A 22845-nucleotide genomic window follows, 5' to 3' on the forward strand; every position below is an offset into this window, starting at 1 on the left:
CTGGGTTCGCGTCCCACTCCGGCACAAATTTTCATTGTTCTCATTTCCCTATGCACCTGATGGTTGCTCATACCTGCGCAACTACGGATACATTGCATGTCCGAAGAAACACTGCATCGTTCTTCTAAACAACACAAGCAGTGCAATATCATAGATTTTGCAAGAGACACAAAAAACTTCTTATATTCCAGAAACGTGATGGTTATCCATTCAGTATATCTCATATATTGATTGTGTCTGTAAGTATATGAGACTTCTGCGGTGAATAAAACCTCTGTACTCCAGATTCCAAGGGGAAGGGAGGGGGTGAATGGAAAAGTGCCCCTCCTTGCCTCCCTTCCCTTAAGCAAACCTATGCTCACAGGTAATATGGTAAGTTCTTGCAAGATGATGGTGACAGGAAATTCATAAATGCCAGAGGAGGGAAACAAAAAAAAATATTCAGAAAATCCAATGGTAATTCCACATCTAAAGTATGCAAACGGTGTCGCTATTTCAATGTGAAGTAATGTTATTGGTAGTTAATAGTATGCACTGTCATCAACACTTTTACAAAATTTTTCATAGTGTTTCATCTTAGCAAGCGCGAATTAAAGTAACAAGGAGAAAATGTATCATGTTCTACACTAAAAGAAAATAATCTTTTGAATGTGTGCTGTTTGTCCGAAAGAACAGACACCACGTGAAATCCACAGTTATGATGCACATTATGTAAACTGAATGTGGAGTGAAAGAAAGGAAAAGAAAAGAACTACTGATGGCAGCCGCATCGGACCTTTATGCAAAATCAGCAGTGATGAGTGAAAACATGTGCCAGCCCAGTATTTGAACCTGAGATCTCCCGGTTACTAGACAGTTGTGTTAATCACTGCGCCATCTGTGCACACTGTTTATCGCAGTTGGACGGGCTATCTCGACACGCCTCCTGGCCGTTCTACACTTATGCTCAGCGCCCCCTATCCGCAGACTCATCCGTGTCCTCCATGCTCGTTACTTTGAGATGACCGCAGGAGGTCCAACGCAAATGTACAACCACAGTGAGGGTGATGGATTCTTTGCCCATCGAAACGAATCAATTACAGGAATGCATGGTGTCTGTTCTTACGGACATTCCATGTGAGATCTGCAGCAGTGATACACATTAGGCATACACAGGACATGGACCTGGACTGCGCTTAGGTGATGCTAGGTGGGAATGGGGTTTGGCTGGGAGGCATGCTAAGATAGTCTACGCAGTTCTGATAAACACTGTGTCCGGTAGATGGAGTGGTTAACGCAACTGCCTAGTAAGCAAGAGTTTCAGGGTTGGAATAGCGATCAGACATTTTCACTTGTCACCGCAGATTCTGCAAAAAGTCCCGAATCAGCTGATATATCAACCGTTCTTTCCCTTTCCTTTCCTTTTCACCTCTCCACCTTCAATTTACAGAATATAATCTGTGATACTGATAAGAAATTATTACTTCTTATTGCAAATATTGGGCTTAGTAGAGGTTATGTACAATCAAAATTTTCGTTGAGGATTGCCATCTTTACCAATCTGAACTACGTGACCAAGACAATCTAAAACTGTATTTTTCGTTATCAACTACTAAATAACACTTTGGTTGTTGTTTAACAAGTGTTACTTAAAGTAAACGTTTAATCAGTAGTGCCAATAAGGAATCCATGCGTATTTTTTAAATCTTATAAAACTATCAATTTATGACAGTAGTGCCATGTGTGTTTTGTGATCGAAATCTTACATATTTTGAGAGATAATAGAACTTTATTTTGCCACAAAGTTCGAATTTTAGTTTTTGATATGAGATCTGTAATTATACTTGCATATTATATAAGTAACCTGCGTTTATTTCGTACTCGATAAATTGTAAATAATTTATTTTGGTGATAAAAAAGTTTAGTTTTGAGTTATTGTACTTCTGTGTCAGTCCTGTCTCACCATTGTCTTTTTCTGTGTTTCAACTCTGTCTTCTTCCAGCACTGTCTTTGGTCATGCTGTGATGAAGAATGTAACCATGGAAGAAGTTCTTGTCATGTATTACGAAAAAATACAGTTTAAATGGTGCATTCAATAAAATCTTGCCAAAACACCTCCTTCCGTCCTATCTTCGTTCATAGAATTATGTATCGCCAGTTTATTTGCCTTTTGGCTATGTCGAGCGTGAATGTAGTGTTTTTACAAACTATATTTTTGTTAGATTTTGGTTTTATTTTGTAGTTGATTACAAAAAAATAGAGTTTTAGAGAGTCTTGACACCACAGTTCCGGTTGGTAAATGTAGGAGAAAGTTGTTATTGTACATAAACTTGACAACGCCCATTAACTTTTTATAAAAATCGATAACTACTAATCAGTATCATAGACTAAAGTTTTCTCGTGTGGAACATGTACATTACATTTTTCCCTCTTAAGTGGTGTTTGTAAGCTGAAAAATTACGCAAAAACGTGTAGAAACGTTAGGTGATGACAGTTCTATGTGCCATCAATAACATTTCCTCAGTTTGAAATGACAACAGCATTTCCAAAGGTTTCTATGTGGAGCTGCTATTGTATCATTAAACAATAATCATAGAAAAATTTAGATTCCAAAATATTTATCTCAAGGCAGTATTGTGTCCTGCACCAAGAGTAGGCGTAAATAAAGGAATTAATTCCTTTCATCCTGCACCTGGCAATAATTCAGAATACCTATTTGTTTCTGGGTTTGCTTTCTTAGCATAGCATTTCAGCAAACATGAACCGGATGCTTATAATTAAAGTGCAGCTACTCACAAAGGTCCAGTGTATGTTGTAATTATCATATGAAAGCGAAACTCTGTCGATATGCTAATGCGACTTACATTGGAAGAAGCTATTTCCAATTTTTGCCACCAGGTCAAATCTGGCACTGTGAATGTAAGGAAGAAGAACAAAAATGTTTCCATATGTTATGGATTAGGGATGGGCAGAAATGGTAAAACCAGTGAGAAAGCCATAGTCTTGATTTTATTGTTGACTGATGCTTACACATTTTGGTCAACATGAGCACTGGAGACGTCGACGAAATGCTGCATCCGTAAAACGACGCAACGAACAGTTGTTTACAGTCCCAGTGGAATCTAAGCAACGTGCTCGTGTATACTGGCCTCCTGATCAGATATGCACCAAATGTATCCCTAGTAAAAGCATTCTTTTATATATTCACAGTACAAAAAGTCATATGTCTCCATATCAAGTGATGCTGCAAGCCATGCATCTAGAAAATCTCTGGAGATGACATGTCTGTGGAAGGTTACATTAAGCAGATCTTTCACTAGGCAAATGATCTGAGGTGTTGCAATCTCACATGTTGTACAAGGAAGTCTTGATAACGTGCAGACGTCAGGGTACACCACACAGGCCTCCTGAGTGTTTTCTCTTCAAAGAAAAATCGGCGGGGAATAAAGGTGCTTGTGAATCCACACCACAGATGAGACGAGTGCAATGGTTCTTTGTGCACAACACGCGATTTAACAGTACCACAAATTCGGCATTGCTGTGTATTCACTGTGCCCTGTGGTTTAAAATGTGTTTCGTCACGCCACAGAATATTGCTCGCCACATGTCACCAAATTTGATCCGTGCCGGAAACTGAAGAGCAGATTCAGAACATTGCTGCGGATCATGAGGTTTCAGTTGCTGCACTGTCTGGAACTTGTACGGGTACCAGCGTAGTATAGACCACGAAACTTTCTGTACCGTTGACCATCGGATGGACAATGCTTGTGGCACTGCAAAGGCACTAGCAGTATCCGGGGCATGCGCTGCATTTTCAGTTACAACAACAGCAGCGTCGTGAATATCTTCCAATGGGATAGGACACCTTCCTCTTCCAGACGCCAGACCAAGGCCATGCTTGTTTTCTTTAACCATTTAATAACGGCGGGTCTCTCCTCTGACCTTTCAGTTGTCGATACTCTCATAATGTAGCACTGTAATTGCTGATGTTCACATAAAACAGTTTCACTAAGCACGCAGAGTCTCTCCTCTCGACATCCATAATGTTCACTCTCATTATGGCTTTTCATACGACAGTGTGGATGTCATACCGTCACGCAAAAACTGTGCAGCGGGACATCTGCACCTGGTGGTCATAACTAGAACCAATTTTTTCCAGTGTACATCAGTTCCGCATTGATGCACTAGCATATCTGCCAAGTTATGCTCCCATACGACAATTACACCCCACAGCAGATCTTCGTGAGTAGTTGCACTTTATTTAAAACTACTCAGTATTTTCTGCAGTCCTAAGCCTTCTCAAGTTCGTTTTAGTACGTCGCTGTTTTAGGCCTAATTTGAAATGTCAACTGTCTGTTTAGCATGTTATTTGTAACTATTTATACATGGAAATAAGATTGGGGAATTTATTATAGAGTACATAAGCATGTGTAGCAACCAATTTGACAGATTTGTGTTTGTGTGTGTGAGTGCGTGTCGAAGATATCATTGTGATATGTGATGAAACATTTCACTTTTTATGTTGGTGATGTAGTTTTGCAGACGTTTACACGTGGAAACAACATTCAGACTTGACAAGCATTAAAGAAAAATTTAGGTATAGCTACAAACCACAAATAGGCTAGGCCAAACTTCTACTTTAAAAAAATATTGTATACGTATTTTTTGAATTTCCTGCCATCTTGCATTTTTAAATTTCCCATCAACTGCCATATTTGATTTTTGAAATTCCCACCACTGCCAGAGATTGCATCGCTGCCTCTGTGGCGCCTACTAACGATGGAAACTTGGGCTATATGCTGCAATCCCCATAGAATGCTATTTACTGAGGTGCGTAAGCAATGAGTAACTGTACTGCCCCTCACTTAGGAAATAATATTTCCTGACATATTCTGAAGAACCAAGAAATTATGACCACCTGCTTTATAGCTTCTTGGTCCACCTTTGGAACATAACACAGTAGCGATTTTGCATGGCATGAACTTGACAATTCCTTAGTAGGTTCCGAAGGCATGTCTACACACAGTTTAAGAAATTCCAGTTAATTATAGGCTGATAGTTCACGGGCGTAGAGAAGCTGTCGTACAGTGGACCAGATGTGTTCCATCAGGTTCAGAGCATGCCACCATCGGCCTGCTTCCACGGCACATTTTATGTTCGAGCAGCAGATCGTCTTGATGACACCGTATCTGGACTCGACTATCGACCTGGTGTAACAAGATTCATCCGAAGAGGCTACAAGTTTCACTGGTACACGGCCAAATCCTTATGATCCCATGCGCACTGCAGTCGTAATTGATGATGTCATGGGGCCAACGTTGGATTGCCTAGGGTCATCTGCTATGGAGTCCAATGTTCAGTAATGGGCACTGAACAGTGTACTCCCAGACACTTGCGCCTAGACCAGCAGTGTAATCCGCCATCAGATCTGCCACAGTTCGCTGCCTAGCCAGCGTTACAGAGTGGGCGAGCCTCTGACCTCCACTTTCTGTGGTGGGGCATGGACATACGACACTTTGTCACCTACTTATGGTTTCACTGTCTTTCAACCACTTTCCATCGATGCTCACGATGGTAGCATATGAACAGTCGACATGCTTAGCTATTCCTGAGATGCTCATTGTGAGGTGTTGGGCTCTGAGCACTATGGGACTTAACTTCTAAGGTCATCAGTCCCCTAGAACTTAGAACTACTTAAACCTAACTAACCTAAGGACATCACACATATCCATGCCCGAGGCAGGATTCGAACCTGCGACCGTAGCGGCCGCGCGATTCCAGACTGTAGCGCCTTTAACCGCTTGGCCACCACGGCCGGCTGTGAGGTGTTGGACCGTAACAATCTGCCCTCTGTCAATGTGCTTTACGTCAGTGGAAATATCAGTGGAAATACCTCATTCAAAGCCTGTACAGTCCTAGGATGATTCGTCATTCGTCTCCGGCACTTATTAACTTGATTTACCACGTCACACACACACACACAAAGCCACCAGGCGGCAATGGATTTCCGTGATGAGTATAGGTCATAATGTTTTGGTTCATCAGTGTGTATTTAAGTGCTTTTGATGCCATGTTTTCCATTAAGCAAAGCGATGCAACGTTAAGTCTCTGGATTAGTATTGAGGAATAAGGTGGTTCAATTTCCAGTCTAGACATACAGATTTGGTTTTGTGAATCCAAGGCGTCTGTTCTTATGCGGAATCTGCAGGTGTGATACATATTATGTTTATTGAATGTGGAGGGGGTGGGGAGAAAGGAAAGGGGAAGGGAAAGAACTATTGATGCCAGCTGCATCAGGACTTTACGCGAAATCAGCAGCGACAAGTGAAGATATGTGCCAGATCAGTATTCGAACTGGGGATCTCCTGCTTAGTAGGTACTTGCATTAACCACTACGCCTTGCGGATAGTTACCCACAAACTCCGACTTCATCACGTACCCTTTTCGTCACTATTAAACAACGGATTCGAGAAAGGGGTAATTTCACAGACAGCAGACATGACCGTGTTGCTCCAAGGAGACGCGGCATACACGAATTGGAAGAGAGCTTATGGTAAGCAACAGTGCTTGTAAAAATTTATGAAGTTTTATTTTTATTTTTTTGGTTATTAATGCGTGTAAGTACCTGTTGTTCGGGTGTCAGTCACGTTCCTTTTCATGAGCGTGACCGACGCCCGAACAACAGAGACTTATATTCATCGCGAATAGAAAACAGTGCATTGATAATGGCTAGCCACTAGCCGAAATCTGGATTTAGGTAAAAAAATCTAAAAAAGTACGACTGATTGCTGCACTCTATAATTTATAAGCCACACAACAGTCGCTGAGTGCACCCACTTTCCGAATGGAAGGTAAACTGATGAACATCCGGTCTGTTCTTTTATATAGATAACAGACTAAAAGAAAATAGCATATAAATAATAAAAGATAATAATCATATTTTGCCGGCCCAGAAACAGCGTGCCAAGTGCTATGTCCGCGGACCTAACCGAATCACGCGCGCCCTGCCGTCGCTAAGCCCGGCCGCACATGCGCGGTGGTTGGCCTTAGCTTCACGTCGCGGCCGCCGGAGGTTCATGGCGCTACCTCCGGCTGAAGATGTCGCGCCATTCAATAGTTTTTGCCTTCAGCTCCCTATATGGCCACAAGATATAACTGGAGCACAGACCTGACGCCACGGCCACTCGTTCTTGCTCGCTAGCTGTGTTAATATCGAAGTGTTATTGTATAGATATTTAATGACAACCTTGGGCTTAGAACTTAGTTACGATTTGGATTGCACTGTGGATTTATGAATTGTACTGTGAACTTAATTACGTAGATACTTGCTATGAGAGCAAGAGACGGTGCCTCCTTCAGTGTGGAGAATAAAGATATGTAATCTTCCTGATCGCTGGCTTCTTACTTTGAGACTAATCTTTTCTCGGCCATCAGATCTTGCGTCACAGCCCGGTCACGTCCCGCTACCAATTACAACTTATGTCTGCCACTCCAGGCAGACAGAAAACCAAGCACGCGGCACGCCCGTGATGGCTGCTCGCAGTGCTCTGTAAACCCCGCGTCTTCACATCAACAAGTCAATTACGTCTATCTGTGAAGGTCATCATCGTGCCCTATAAGCTTAACAGTCTCCCGACTTTTATTCACCTCGAACTTTTCTGTAATATCGATTCAGACTTGGTTGTTTACTGCTATCCACAAGTTCTGGTATTCGCACGATCTGCGCTTCGTGAATTACCGTCACTCGTGAACCAAGTCTATGAGTAACTGAAGCAGGCCTCCATTGGCCGAAACAACAAACTTTTGTACTTGGCCTCAGAGTCGCTTCAAGATGATCCTACTGTCCTGGCAAAAATGACAAAGCTGCGCCCTTCCCCCACCCCTTACCCTATTAAACTACCATTTTCTATTCTTTTTTACAGAGATTTATCAAATTACACAGTTTTGCCAGAAGGTTTGATTAACATGAAACATTACTGAAAAATATTACTTAAACGAACTTTACTGATGAAAAAAATTGCACACAATAAAGTAAATGCATCATTGTGTTAAATAAGTTACAAAATGTGTAACCTTTCTAAAAAAACTGAACGTAAAACAAAATCTATATCTGCTGTTTATGGCAACTACTATACAATGTCGCAAACAGGCACGACTTCCAGGCCCAATGGACCGAGCGCTGTGGTGAAGTGGTTAGCACACTAGACTGGCATTCGGGAGGACGACCGTGCAAACCCGAGTCCGGCCATCCTGATTTATATTTTCCGTGATTTCCCTAAATCGTTTCAGGTTCCTTTGAAAGAGCACAGCCGATTTCCGTCCACATCCTTCCCTAATCCGATGGGACCGAAGACCTCGCATTTTCCTCTCCTCCCCCAAATCTACATCTACATCCATACTCCGCAAGCCACCTGACGGTGTGTGGCGGAGGGTACCTTGAGTACCTCTATCGGTTCTCCCTTTTATTCCAGTCTCGTATTGTTCGTGGAAAGGATTGTCGGTATGCTTCTGTGTGGGCTCTAATCTCTCTGATTTTATCCTCATGGTCTCTTCGCGAGATATACGTAGGAGGGACCAATATACTGCTTGACTCTTCGGTGAAGGTATGTTCTCGAAACTTTAACAAAAGCCCGTACCGAGCTACTGAGCGTCTCTCCTGCAGAGTTTTCCACTGGAGTTTATCTATCATCTCCGTAACGCTTTCGCGAATACTAAATGATCCTGTAACGAAGCGCGCTGCTCTCCGTTGGATTTTCTCTATCTCTTCTATCAACCCTATCTGGTACGGATCCCACACTGCCGAGCAGTAGTCAAGGAGTGGGCGAACAAGCGTACTGTAACCTACTTCCTTTGTTTTCGGATTGCATTTCCTTAGGATTCTTCCAATGAACCTCAGTCTGGCATCTGCTTTACCGACGATCAAGTTTATATGATCATTCCATTTTAAATCATTCCTAATGCGTACTCCCAGATAATTTATGGAATCAACTGCTTCCAGTTGCTAACCTGCTATTCTGTAGCTAAATGATAAGGGATCTATCTTTCTACGTATTCGCAGCACATTACGCTTGTCTACATTGAGATTGAATTGCCATTCCCTGCACCATGCGTCAATTCGCTGCAGATCCTTCTGCATTTCAGTACAATTTTCCGTTGTTACAACCTCTCGATACACCACAGCATCATCTGCAAAAAGCCTCAGTGAACTTCCAATGTCATCCACAATGTCATTTATGTATATTGTGAATAGCAACGGTCCTATGACACTCCCCTGCGGCACACCTGAAATCACTCTTACTTCGGAAGACTTCTCTCCATTGAGAATGACATGTTGCGTTCTGTTATCTAGGAACTCTTCAATCCAATCACACAATTGGTCTGATAGCCCATATGCTCTTACTTTGTTCATTAAACGGCTGTGGGGAACTGTATCGAACGCCTTGCGGAAGTCAAGATACACGGCATCTACCTGGGAACCCGTGTCTATGGCCGTCTGAGTCTCGTGGACGAATAGCGCGAGCTGGGTTTCACACGACCGTCTTTTTCGAAACCCATGCTGATTCCTACAGAGTAGATTTCTAGTCTCCAGAAAAGTCATTGTACTCGAACATAATACGTGTTCCAAAATTCTACAACTGATCGACGTTAGAGATATAGGTGTATAGTTCTGCACATCTGTTCGACGTCCCTTCTTGAAAACGGGGATGACCTGTGCCCTTTTCCAATCCTTTGGAACGCTACGCTCTTCTAGAGACCTACGGTACACCGCTGCAAAAAGGGGGCAAGTTCCTTCGCGTACTCTGTGTAAAATCGAACTGGTATCCCATCAGGACCAGCGGCCTTTCCTCTTTTGAGCGATTTTAATTGTTTCTCTATTCCTCTGTCGTCTGTTTCAACATCTACCATTCTGTCATCTGTGCGACAATCTAGAGAAGGAACTACAGTGCAGTCTTCCTCTGTGAAACAGCTTTGGAAAAAGACATTTAGTATTTCGGCCTTTCGTCTGTCATCCTCTGTTTCAGTACCATTTTGGTCACTGAGTGTCTGGACATTTTGTTTTGATCCACCTACCGCTTTGACATAAGACCAAAATTTCTTAGGATTTTCTGCAAAGTCAGTACATAGAACTTTGCTTTCGAATTCATTGAACGCTTCTCGCATAGCCCTCCTCACACTACATTTCGCTTCGCGTAATTTTTGTTTGTATGCAAGGCTTAGGCTATGTTTATGTTTGCTGTGAAGTTCCCTTTGCTTCCGCAGCAGTTTTATAGCTCGGTTGGTGTACCACGGTGGCTCTTTTCCATCTCTAACGCATATTGTACGATGGTTTTGAACTTTGTCCACTGATCCTTAGCACTATCTGTACTTGAGACAAAACTTTTGTGTTGAGCCGTCAGGTACTCTGTAATCTGCTTTTTGTCACTTTTGCTAAACAGAAAAATCTTCCTACCTTTTTTAATATTTCTATTTACGTCTGAAATCATCGATGCAGTAACCGCTTTATGATCGCTGATTCCCTGTTCTGCGTTAACTGTTTCAAATAGTTCGGGTCTGTTTGTCACCAGAAGGTCTAATATGTTATCGCCACGAGTCGGTTCTCTGTTTAACTGCTCAAGTTAAAGGAAATGAGCGTGGGCCCGGATGATATCCTCGTCAGTTTTGACGTTGTGTCGTTATTTACCATGATTCCGGTAAACGAAGCTATCTTATGCATAGCGGATATTTTTCCTACCGATATTGTGGCATTATTCCGACACTGCCTCACCACAACCTACTTTCAATACAATAATAACTTTTATGAACAGATTGACGGGGTGGCTATGGGCAGTCCTCTCAGTCCTGCTGTGGCTAACTTATTTATGGAGACTTTTGAACAACGGGCGTTGCAGACTGCCAGTAAGAGACCAGCCAGATGGTATCGCTACGTCGATGACACGTTCGTAGTATGGACACACGAAGCAGAGGAGTTGGATGCCTTCCTAACACATTTAAACAGCATTAATCCGAAAATCCAATTCACTATGGAGACGGAAAGGAATGGGCAATTGAACTTCCTGAATGTGTCTGTGATTAAACGACGGGACGGAACGTTGGGCCATAAGGTTCATAGAAAGCCCACACATACTGATCGTTATCTACACAAAGAATCAAACCACCACCCTAGACAAAAAAGAGGTGTAATGAAAACTTTGGTAGACAGGGCGTACAAACTTTGTGAACCTGTTTATTTAAAAGATGAGATTGAACATCTACGGTCAACGTTCGTGAAGAATGGCTATTCTAGCAAGGATATAGATCGAGCACTTCGCTCTAGGCAGAGAATCAGGAGTAACGACGAACAACAGTCGTCCAAGGGCAAAGTTTTTCTTCCGTTCATTAGTAAGATCACAGACCGCATTGGGAAAGTTTTAGGCAAGTATGGGGTGGAAACTATTTTCAGACCCACCAGAAAAATAAAAGAATTTTTAAGGTCGGCAAAAGATGCACGAGACCCTTTGGACAGGTTTACATCGGCACCACAAAGAGAAGTGTGAACACCCGTCTTGTTGAACATAAGAGGAATTGCCGCCTGGGTCACACGGATAAATCGGCCGTAGCGGAACATGTTTACCAGGAAGGTGATCATGAAATAAAATTCAGCGAGACGAGCGTCATATCAAAAACCTCACATTATCACGCACGCTTGTATAGAGAGGCTATCGAGATTGATAAACATCGTAATAATTTTAACAGGAAAGACGAAGGTGTTAAACTGGATAAAATTTGGATGTCAGCGTTGCACCGCAAGCGTGACGATCGACTACTTTCAATCGAGAATGTTGGCATTACCAGAGACAATCTCATAGCCGACGCCACGTGATCGACTGTGGCGCCCTCTGTACTGCCTATATAATCAGCGCTTCGTCGAGTTCGCAGTTCGCCGCTTTACCTCCGAGGATGTCTCCCGCAGTCGGAGACGAAACGTCAGGAGAGAGTTTTATACTTCGACCACGGCCTATCAGCCCGGAAGTTTTAAGTGAAGAAAAATGCTCAAGGTAGTTTTCAGATAAAGCACTTAAAAAAAATTCACTGGATTCTTTGTCCCTGCCACCCGTTATGAACGTTTGAGTATCCCAGTCTATATCCGGCAAATTAAAATCTCCACCCAGATCTATAACATGGTGGGGAAATCTACTCGAAATATGTTCCAAATTATCCTTCAGGTGCTCAGCCACAACAGCTGCTGAGCCAGGGGGCCCATAAGACATCCAATTACCATGTCTGAGCCTGCTTTAACCGTGACCTTCACCCAAATTATTTCACATCTCGGATCTCCGTCAATTTCCTTCGATACTATTGCACTTCTTATCGCTATAAACACGCCTCCCCCTTCACTGTCCAGCCTGTCTCTGCGGTATACATTCCAATCTGAGTTTAGGATTTCATTACTGTTTACGTCTGGTTTCAGCCAACTTTCTGTCCCTAGTACTATATGGGCATTGTGACCGTTTATTAATGAGAGCAGTTCTGGGACCTTTCTATAGACGCTCCTGCAGTTTACTATTAGCACATTAATATTGTTATTCCCTGTTGCATTTTGCCTACTGCTACCTTGCCGCGTCTCAGGAGGTGTCTTGTTGGGCCTAGGGAGGGAATTCTCTAACCAAAAACACCCACATGTGCACTCCACACGTACTCCGCTACCCTTGTAGCCGCTTCCGGCGTGTAGTGCACGCCTGACCTATTCAGGGGGACCCTACATTTCTCCACCCAATAGCGGAGGTCGAGAAATTTGCACCCCAGATCTCCACAGAATCGTTTGAGCCTCTGGTTTAAGCCTTCTACTCGGCTCCAAACCAGAGGACCGCATCGGTTCTGGGAACGACACTACAAATAGTTAGCTCAGATTCCACCCCGCGAGCGAGGCTTTCCGCCTTCACCAACTCCGCCAACCGCCTGTACGAACTGAGGATGACCTCTGAACCCAGACGGCAGGAGTCATTGGTGCCGACATGAGCAACAGTTTGCAGTCGGGTGCACCCAGCGCTCTCTATCGCCGCCGGCAGGACCTCCTCCACATCTCGGATGAGACCCCCGGCAAGCAGACAGAGTGAACACTGGCCTTCTTCCCTGACCTTTCCGCTGTTTCCCTAAGGGGCTCCATCACCCGCCTAACGTTGGAGCTCCCAATAACTAATAAACCTCTCCCCCCGTGTGTCTGCTCGGACCTTCCTGAAGGAGCGGCCTTATGTCCACTCACAGGCAGAGCGGGCGATGCCACACGGCCAGCCTCCACATTGGCCCTCCGCCTCGTGCGCCGCGAACGCCGCTGAACCCACCACTCCCCTTGGGGAGACGGTGGCCAAACCGTGCCCGGTACTCGCGAAGATGTCTCGACAGCAGGGACAGTGGGTGAAGCATGTAACACCTGGGGTGTACCATGCGACGCACCAGGCTCCCCACTGCCGCTACACTCCGAGGCAGCAGCCTGAAGACGACTGACCGCGGCCATCAACACGCTCAGCTGTTCGCGAACAGTGGCCAGATCCTCCTGCGTCCGTACACAGCAGTCACACATCCTATCCATCCTAAGAAATCAATTTACAGTAGAGATTTAATCAACTTTTAACTAGACTGCTAATTCACTAAAGGCGGCTGATAGTTGACTAAACTGTGGTTGCTAGACAGTTCTTGTAGAGAACAATGAAAATAGCACTACCTGTCTCTGGTCTGTATTGAAAACAAACACTAGCACTACTGGCACTATGGTTGACTAAAGGGACTCTCTCTAACTGTATTCAAAACAAACACGAAATCTATGGAACACTATTACTTTTTTTTTTTTTTTTTTTTTTTGGTCATCAGTCTACTGACGGGTTTGATGCGGCCCGCCACGAATTCCTTTCCTGTGCTAACCTCTTCATCTCAGAGTAGCACTTGCAACCTACGTCCTCAATTATTTGCTTGTCGTATTCCAATCTCTGTCTTCCTCTACAGTTTTTGCCCTCTACAGCTCCCTCTAGTACCATGGAAGTCATTCCCTCATGTCTTAGCATATGTCCTATCATCCTGTCCCTTATCAGTGTTTTCCACATATTCCTTTCCTCTCCGATTCTGCGTAGAACCTCCTCATTCCTTACCTTATCAGTCCACCTAATTTTCAACATTCGTCTATAGCACCACATCTCAAATGCTTCGATTCTCTTCTGTTCCGGTTTTCCCACAGTCCATGTTTCACTACCATACAATGCTGTACTCCAGACGTACATCCTCAGAAATTTCTTCCTCAAATTAAGGCCGGTATTTGATATTAGTAGACTTCTCTTGGCCAGAAATGCCTTTTTTACCATAGCGAGTCTGCTTTTGATGTCCTCCTTGCTCCGTCCGTCATTGGTTATTTTACTGCCTAGGTAGCAGAATTCCTTAACTTCATTGACTTCGTGACCATCAATCCTGATGTTAAGTTTCTCGCTGTTCTCATTTCTACTACTTCTCATTACTTTCGTCTTTCTCCGATTTACTCTCAAACCATACTGTGCACTCATTAGACTGTTCATTCCGTTCAGCAGATCATTTAATTCTTCTTCACTTTCACTCAGGATAGCAATGGCATCTGCGAATCGTATCATTGATATCCTTTCACCTTGCATTTTAATTCCACTGCTGAACCTTTCTTTCATTTCCATCATTGCTTGCTCGATGTACAGATCGGAGAGTAGGGGCGAAAGGCTACAGCCTTGTCTTACACCCTTCTTAATACGAGCACTTCGTTCTTGATTGTCCACTCTTATTATTCCCTCTTGGTTGTTGTACATATTGTATATGACCCGTCTCTCCCTATAGCTTACCCCTACTTTTTTCAGAATCTCGAACAGCTTGCACCATTTTATATTGTCGAACGCTTTTTCCAGGTCGACAAATCCTATGAAAGTGTCTTGATTTTTCTTTAGCCTTGCTTCCATTATTAGCCGTAACGTCAGAATTGCCTCTCTCGTCCCTTTGCTTTTCCTAAAGCCAAACTGATCTTCACCTAGCGCATTCTCAATTTTCTTTTCCATTCTTCTGTATATTATTCTTGTAAGCAGCTTCGATGCGTGAGCTGTTAAGCTGATTGTGCGATAATTCTCGCACTTATCAGCTCTTGCCGTCTTCGGAATTGTGTGGATGATGCCTTTCCGAAAGTCAGATGGTATATCGCCAGACTCATATATTCTACACACCAACGTGAATAGTCGTTTTCTTGCCACTTCCCCCAATGATTTTAGAAATTCTGATGGAATGTTATCTATCCCTTCTGCCTTATTTGACCGTAAGTCCTCCAAAGCTCTTTTAAATTCCGATTCTAATACTGGATCCCCTATCTCTTCTAAATCGACTCCTGTTTCTTCTTCTATCACATCAGACAAATCTTCACCCTCATAGAGGCTTTCAATATATTCTTTCCACCTATCTGCTCTCTCCTCTGCATTTAACAGTGGAATTCCCGTTGCACTCTTAATGTTACCACCGTTGCTTTTAATGTCACCAAAGGTTGTTTTGACTTTCCTGTATGCTGAGTATGTCCTTCCGACAATCATATCTTTTTCGATGTCTTCACATTTTTCCTGCAGCCATTTCGTCTTAGCTTCCCTGCACTTCCTATTTATTTCATTCCTCAGCGACTTGTATTTCTGTATTCCTGATTTTCCCGGAACATGTTTGTACTTCCTCCTTTCATCAATCAACTGAAGTATTTCTTCTGTTACCCATGGTTTCTTCGCAGCTACCTTTTTTGTACCTATGTTTTCCTTCCCAACTTCTGTGATGGCCCTTTTTAGAGATGTCCATTCCTCTTCAACTGTACTGCCTACTGCGCTATTCCTTATTGCTGTATCTACAGCGTTAGAGAACTTCAAACGTATCTCGTCATGCCTTAGTACTTCCGTATCCCACTTCTTTGCGTATTGATTCTTCCTGACTAATGTCTTGAACTTCAGCCTACTCTTCATCACTACTATATTGTGATCTGAGTCTATATCTGCTCCTGGCTACGCATTACAATCCAGTATCTGATTTCGGAATCTCTGTCTGACCATTATGTAATCTAATTGAAATCTTCCCGTATCTCCCGGCCTTTTCCAAGTATACCTCCTCCTCTTGTGATTCTTGAACAGGGTATTCGCTATTACTAGCTGAAACTTGTTACAGAACTCAATTAGTCTTTCTCCTCTTTCATTCCTTGTCCCAAGGCCATATTCTCCTGTAACCTTTTCTTCTACTCCTCCCCCTACAACTGCATTCCAGTCGCCCATGACTATTAGATTTTCGTCCCCCTTTACATACTACATTACCCTTTCAATATCCTCATACACTTTCTCTATCTGTTCATCTTCAGCTTGCGACGTCGGCATGTATACCTGAACTATCGTTGTCGGTGTTGTTCTGCTGTCGATTCTGATTAGAACAACCCGGTCACTGAACTGTTCACAGTAACACACCCTCTGCCCTACCTTCCTATTCATAACGTATCCTACACCTGTTATACCATTTTCTGCTGCTGTTGATATTACCCGATACTCATCTGACCAGAAATCCTTGTCTTCCTTCCACTTCACTTCACTGACCCCTACTATATCTAGATTGAGCCTTTGCATTTCCCTTTTCAGATTTTCTAGTTTCCCTACCACGTTCAAGCTTCTGACATTCCACGCCCCGACTCGTAGAAAGTTATCCTTTCGTAGATTATTCGATCTTTTTCTCATGGTAACCTCCCCCTTGGCAGTCCCCTCCCGGAGATTCGAATGGGGGACTATTCCGGAATCTTTTGCCAATGGAGAGATCATCATGACACTTCTTCAATTACAGGCCACATGTCCTGTGGATACACGTTACTAGCACTCGACAATTAAAGCTTCCTAAAAGCAAAAACACACGGAAGAAGAAGTGACAAGTAAGAAAAATACAGTTAATACTTAAATTAACGTAGCTCGCTGCACAGCAGACGTGAAGCAGACGGCAGTTACGACGACACTGACACTACTGGCACTAAGGCTGACTAAAGGGACTCTCTCTGACTGTATTGAAAACAAACACGAAATCTATGGAACACTATTACTAGCACTCGACAATTAAAGCTTCCTAAAAGCCAAACCAACCAACCGGGCAGAGTGAAACCAACTGTCCAGTGAGATTGAATACAAGGACTACATGGGTTAAGCGTTTAGGATAGTGATTAGCAAAGAAACTTACAATTTTTATTGCTTTTGCTTGTGACACCATTCCAGTCCTGCTCGAGTAAGAACGAAATACCTACCTTCAGTGTTCAAATGGTTCAAATGGCTCTGAGCACTATGGGACTTAACAGCTGAAGTCATCAGTCCCCAAGAACTTAGAACTACTTAAACCTAACTAACCTAGGTACATCACACACATCCATGCCCGAGACAGGATTCGAACCTGCGACCGTAGCGGTCGCGCGGTTCCAGACTGAAGTGCCTAGAACCGCTCAGCCACACGGCCGGCCACTTTCAGTGTTCTTAAACCAGATGTTTGAGCAAGGCAGCCGGTAACCAACTGCAGATTACACATTTTTGTTGTGTATAGGAATTCTGCGTACTCGGTTCGCTAGACAAACAATCAAACAACTCGTATTAATGTGTTTCATTACAACAAAATTGCAATACTTAACTTTGCTAGATGGGGCACAATACAAAATAATCAGTCTTTGCAGTGACTGCTGGTGTCTGACAAAAGTCTGTCCTGAACTGCTATCGAAGTGCCTATCGTTGAAGCTGCTGTCCAAGTGGGCTCCACCAATCGGGCGCGGCGCTTATGTGCTCTTCACCTAGGGACCGCTGGTGTTGCGTTGTCATCTTGGAAAGAACGTAGGTCAGTGTGCGATTCGATGACTTCTTCTCACAGCCTTTCCTTCCTGTCGTTCCTGATTGGCGTGCTGGCGCTTGACTTTATGCCGTAAGACATTTATTTACACAAGGGCTCAACTTGGAAATAAAGAGTGCATCTGTACACTGGGATGGCTAGCAACTCCGGAAATATGATTAGTCAGCCACATAAGTCTTAATCTTGAACTCTGTTTCATTAACATAGTATATCGTTCCAGCAGAAACTCGGGAACACCAGAAGTTCTGCCTCGAGTGCAAGTCTTCGGTCGGAATAAATCGCTAAATAATGGAAGCCTTCGGCCAAACAGTATACTTGCTTCAGCATCAGGACGCCCGCTTTTGAGATCTTACTGTACCGAAGTGAATTAGTAGCAAGAGCTCGTTGTTGCTCATGAACGAGCTGTGTAGGCGGCCGCTTGCGACTGAAATGCACTACATGAATATACGAAGATGGTATCTGTTCTTTCGGACATATCCGAAAGAACAAATACCATCTGAGGTTAAGTCTAACTGGCCATTGACCTTCTTCTGTGCGGATGCACACGCATTGCCCGAACTCTTACGGGACTTGGTAACATTGTCTGCCGCGAGTAATGAGTGTAATGGGCGGGAGCACTACGAATGTAGTGTGTGGACATTAAGTTGGTAATGTGGGTCTCACGGGGAGCGTGCAAGGGATAAATCCCTGCAGTCACACTGTCCTCTGTCTCCTTGGCTCAGAAATTGACAAGAAGGCTGGGATAATGTGTTAGTCTTCCCATTCAGAATTTAATAATTGTTTGTGCTTGAACTAATTTGTTGATTTTTTTTGCAGGTGACAATAAATGATGATTTGATTAAAGGTTGTTGATTTTCATGAAAATACCGAATCTGATAATAAAAAAAAGATGGATAGAGATCCCGGGTTCGAGTCCCCGTTGATGTATATCAACGCCTGTCGGCAGCTTAGGGTCTTGATTTAATTATTATTTCATTCAAGTCACTGTTGTCACATAAACCATGTTAGGGACAGGCATCTATTCGCTAGAAGATTTATAATGTTACTTGTACGAAATGACGCTGTGAGAAAAGTGTGCGTTAACAGTCGGGGGCTGGACCGACAGGTTTGGCCGAGCGGTTCTAGGCGCTTCAGTCCGGAACAGCGCTACTGCTACGGTCGCAGTTTCGAATCCTGCCTCGGGCATGGATGTGTGTGATGTCCTTAAGTTAGTTATGTTTAAGTACACTACTGGCCATTAAAATTGCTACACCACGAAGATGACGTGCTACAGACGCGAAATTTAACCGGCGGGAAGAAGATGCTGTGATATGCAAATGATTAGCTTTTCAGAGCATTCACTCATGGTTAGCGCCGGTGACGACACGTACAACGTGCCTGGTGAAACGTTGTGATGCCTCGTTTAAGGAGGAGAAATGCGTACCATCACGTTTCCGACTTTGATAAAGGTCGGATTGTAGCCTGTCGCGATTGCGGTTTATCGTATCGCAACATTGCTGCTCGCGTTGGTCGAGATGCAATGACTGTTAGCAGAATAAGGAATCGGTGGGTTCAGGAGGGTAATACGGAACGCCGTGCTGGATCCCAACAGCCTCGTATCACTTGCTGTCGAGATGACAGGCATCTTATCCGCATGGCTGTATCAGATCGTGCAGGCACGTCTCGATCCCTGAGTCAACAGATGAGGACGTTTTCAAGACACCAGCCATCTGCACGAACAGTTCGACGACGTTTGCAGCAGATTGGACTATCAGCTCGGAGACCATGGCTGCGGTTACCCTTGACGCTGCATCACAGACAGGAGCGCCTGCGATGGTGTACTCAACGACGAACCTGGGTGCACGAATATCAAAACGTCATTTTTTCGGATGAATCCAGGTTCTGCTTGCAGCATCATGATGGTCGCATCCGTGTTTGGTGACATCGTGGTTAACGTACATTGGAAGCGTGTATTCGTTATCGCCATACTGGCGTATCACGCGGCGTGATGGTATGGGGTTACACGTCTCGGTCACCTCTTGTTCGCATTGACGGCACTTAAAACAGTGGACGTTACATTTCAGATGTGTTACGACCCGTGCCTCTATCCTTCATTCAGTCCCTGCGAAACCCTACATTTGAGCAGGATAATGCACGACCGCATGTCGCAGATCCTGTACGGGCCTTTCTGGGTACAGAAAATGTTCGACTGCTGCCCTGGCCAGCACATTCTCCAGATCTCTCACCCATTGAAAACGTCTGGTCAATGGTGGTCGAGCAACTGGCTCGTCACCATACGCCAATCACTACTCTTGATGAACTGTGGTATCGTGTTGAAGCTGCATCGGCAGCTGTACCTGTACGCGCCATCCAAGCTCTGGTTGACTCAATGCCCAGGCCAGAGGTGGTTGTTCTGGGTACTGATTTCTCAGGATCTATGCATCCAAATTGCGTGAAAACGTAATCACATGTCAGTTGTAGTATAATATATTTGTCCAATGAATACCCGTTTATCATCTGCATTTCTTATTGGTGTAGCAATTTTAATGGCCAGTAGTGTAGTTCTAAGTCTAGGGGACTGATGACCTCAGATGTTAAGTCCCATAGTGCTTAGAGTCAGTCGCGGGCTAAGGGAAAGGCTCCTTATCACTAAACAGAGAGGAGGATAATGCCACTGTCTCTCCCGGTTGTCAGTTAAGCTGACTGTATTTTGTATCTTTATCTTCAGGTGAATTCCCTCCCCCCCCCCCCCCCCCCCACACACACACACTTTTCTTGTGTTTGCGGCTCTCTCGTCGCGCCATCGGTGCGTCATTGAGAGCACGGTACCACAGCTGGCGTGTCGTTAGCAGCAAGGAGCGACTCTGCCCCTGAAGCCTCCTACCTGTGGCCGCGACATGGCGCGCAGCAGCGTCTGTCGCTGCTCGTCGAGGATGGCTGCGACGCGCCCCCTGGAGGCGGAGCCCGCGTCGCTGTCTGTGAGCAGCTGCAGCACGGAGAGGTCCCCGCCGCGCGAGCACGCCAGCTCCACCGGGTCGGCGACGCCGGAGTACGTGCTGGGCGGCGTCGCCAGCACCGCCACCACCGACGACAGCGGGCCCTCGTCGCCGCTCGCCGACCACATCTCCTCTGACGCCGTCAGCGCTGCGCTGTCGCCTGACAAATTTACTAACACCCCGACATTGATTACAACACTCTGCCAGGTATTACGACGGTCATTCAATAATTAAAGAGACAAATTGGCCTGGTGAAAATAGAGGTTTTTTTTGTTTTTGTTTTTTTTTTTTTTTTTTTTTTTGCAAAACAATACTTTTTCTTCATTAAGTAAAACTTCCGGGCGGAATTTCCGTGGTCCATATACAGGGTGTTCCAAAAAGTTATGGCCAAACTTTCAGGAAACATTCCTCACACACAAAGAAAGAAAATATGTTATGTGGACATGTGTCCGGGAACACTTACTTTACATGTCAGAGCTCATTTTATTGCTTCTCCTCAAATCACATTAATCATGGAATGGAAACACACAGCAACAGAACGTACCAGCGTGTTTTCAAACACTTTGTTACAGGAAATGTTCAAAATGTCCTCCATTAGCGAGGATACATGCATCCACCCTCCGTCGCATGGAATCCCTGATGCGCTGGTGCAGCCCTGGAGAATGGCGTATTGTATCATTGCCGTCCACAATACAAGCACGAAGAGTCTCTACATTTGGTACCGGGGTTGCGTAGACAAGGGCTTTCATATGCCCCCATAAATGAAAGTCAAGAGGGTTGAGGTCAGGATAGCGTGGAGGCCATGGAAATGGTCTGCCTCTACCAATCCATCGGTCACCGAATCCGTTGTTGAGAAGCGAACGAACTTTTCGACTGAAATGTGCAGGAGCTCCATCGTGCATGAACCACATGTTGTGTCGTACTTGTAAAGGCACATGTTCTAGCAGCACAGGTAGAGTATCCCGTATGAAATCATGATAACGTGCTCCATTGAGCGTAGGTGGAAGAACATGGGGCCCAATCGAGACATCACCAACAATGCCTGCCCAAACGTTCACAGAAAATCTGTGTTGATGACGTGATTGCACAATTGCGTGCGGATTCTCGTCAGCCCACACATGTTGATTGTGAAAATTTACAATTTGATCACGTTGGAATGAAGCCTCATCGGTAAAGAGAACATTTGCACTGAAATGAGGATTGACACATTGTTGGTTGAACCATTCGCAGAAGTGTACCTGTGGAGGCCAATCAGCTGCTGATAGTGCCTGCACACGCTGTATATGGTACGGAAACAACTGGTTCTCCCGTAGCACTCTCCATACAGTGACGTAGTCAACGTTACCTTGTACAGCAGCAACTTCTCTGACGCTGACATTAGGGTTATCGGCAACTGCACGAAGATTGCCTCGTCCATTGCAGGTGTCTTCGTCGTTCTAGGTCTTCCCCAGTCGCGAGTCATAGGCTGGAATGTTCCGTGCCCCCTAAGATGCCGATCAATTGCTTCGAACGTCTTCCTGTCGGGACGCCTTCGTTCTGGAAATCTGTCTCGATACAAACGTACCGCGTCACGGCTATTGCCCCGTGCTTATCCATACATCAAATGGGCATCTGCCAACTCCGCATTTGTAAACATTGCACTGACTGCAAAACCACGTTCGTGATGAACACTAACCTGTTGATGCTACGTACTGATGTGATTGATGCTAGTACTGTAGAGCAATGAGTCGCACGTCAACACAAGCACCTAAGTCAACATTACCTTCCTTCAGTTGTGTAAACTGGCGGTGAATCGAGGAAGTACAGTACATACTGACGAAACTTAAATGAGCTCTAACATGGAAATTAAGCGTTTCCTGACACATGTCCACATAACATCTTTTCTTTCTTTGTGTGTGAGGAATGTTTCCTGAAAGTTTGGCCGTACCTTTTTGTAACACCCTGCATAAAATTGCTGCTCCTTCCTGACGTTTCATTGCCTACTGCGGGCAACATCTTCTGAGGTGAGTCGGCGACTGGCTGCTAGGCGCTG

General features: G+C 44.4%; 1 protein-coding gene across 1 annotated transcript in view; it reads right to left on the reverse strand.

Annotated features, from left to right (window-relative positions):
- The window catches only part of LOC124805558 (putative methyltransferase NSUN7), a 159669-nt gene that overhangs the window by 39756 nt on the left and 97068 nt on the right, over nt 1-22845 (reverse strand). Inside the window, exon 7 of the mRNA XM_047266125.1 lies at nt 20702-20985. Coding sequence (XP_047122081.1) covers nt 20702-20985 — 284 coding nt within the window. The remainder of the gene's footprint in view (nt 1-20701; nt 20986-22845) is intronic.

The sequence above is a fragment of the Schistocerca piceifrons genome, chromosome 7, assembly GCF_021461385.2.
Source record: "Schistocerca piceifrons isolate TAMUIC-IGC-003096 chromosome 7, iqSchPice1.1, whole genome shotgun sequence".
Lineage (NCBI taxonomy): Eukaryota > Metazoa > Arthropoda > Insecta > Orthoptera > Acrididae > Schistocerca > Schistocerca piceifrons.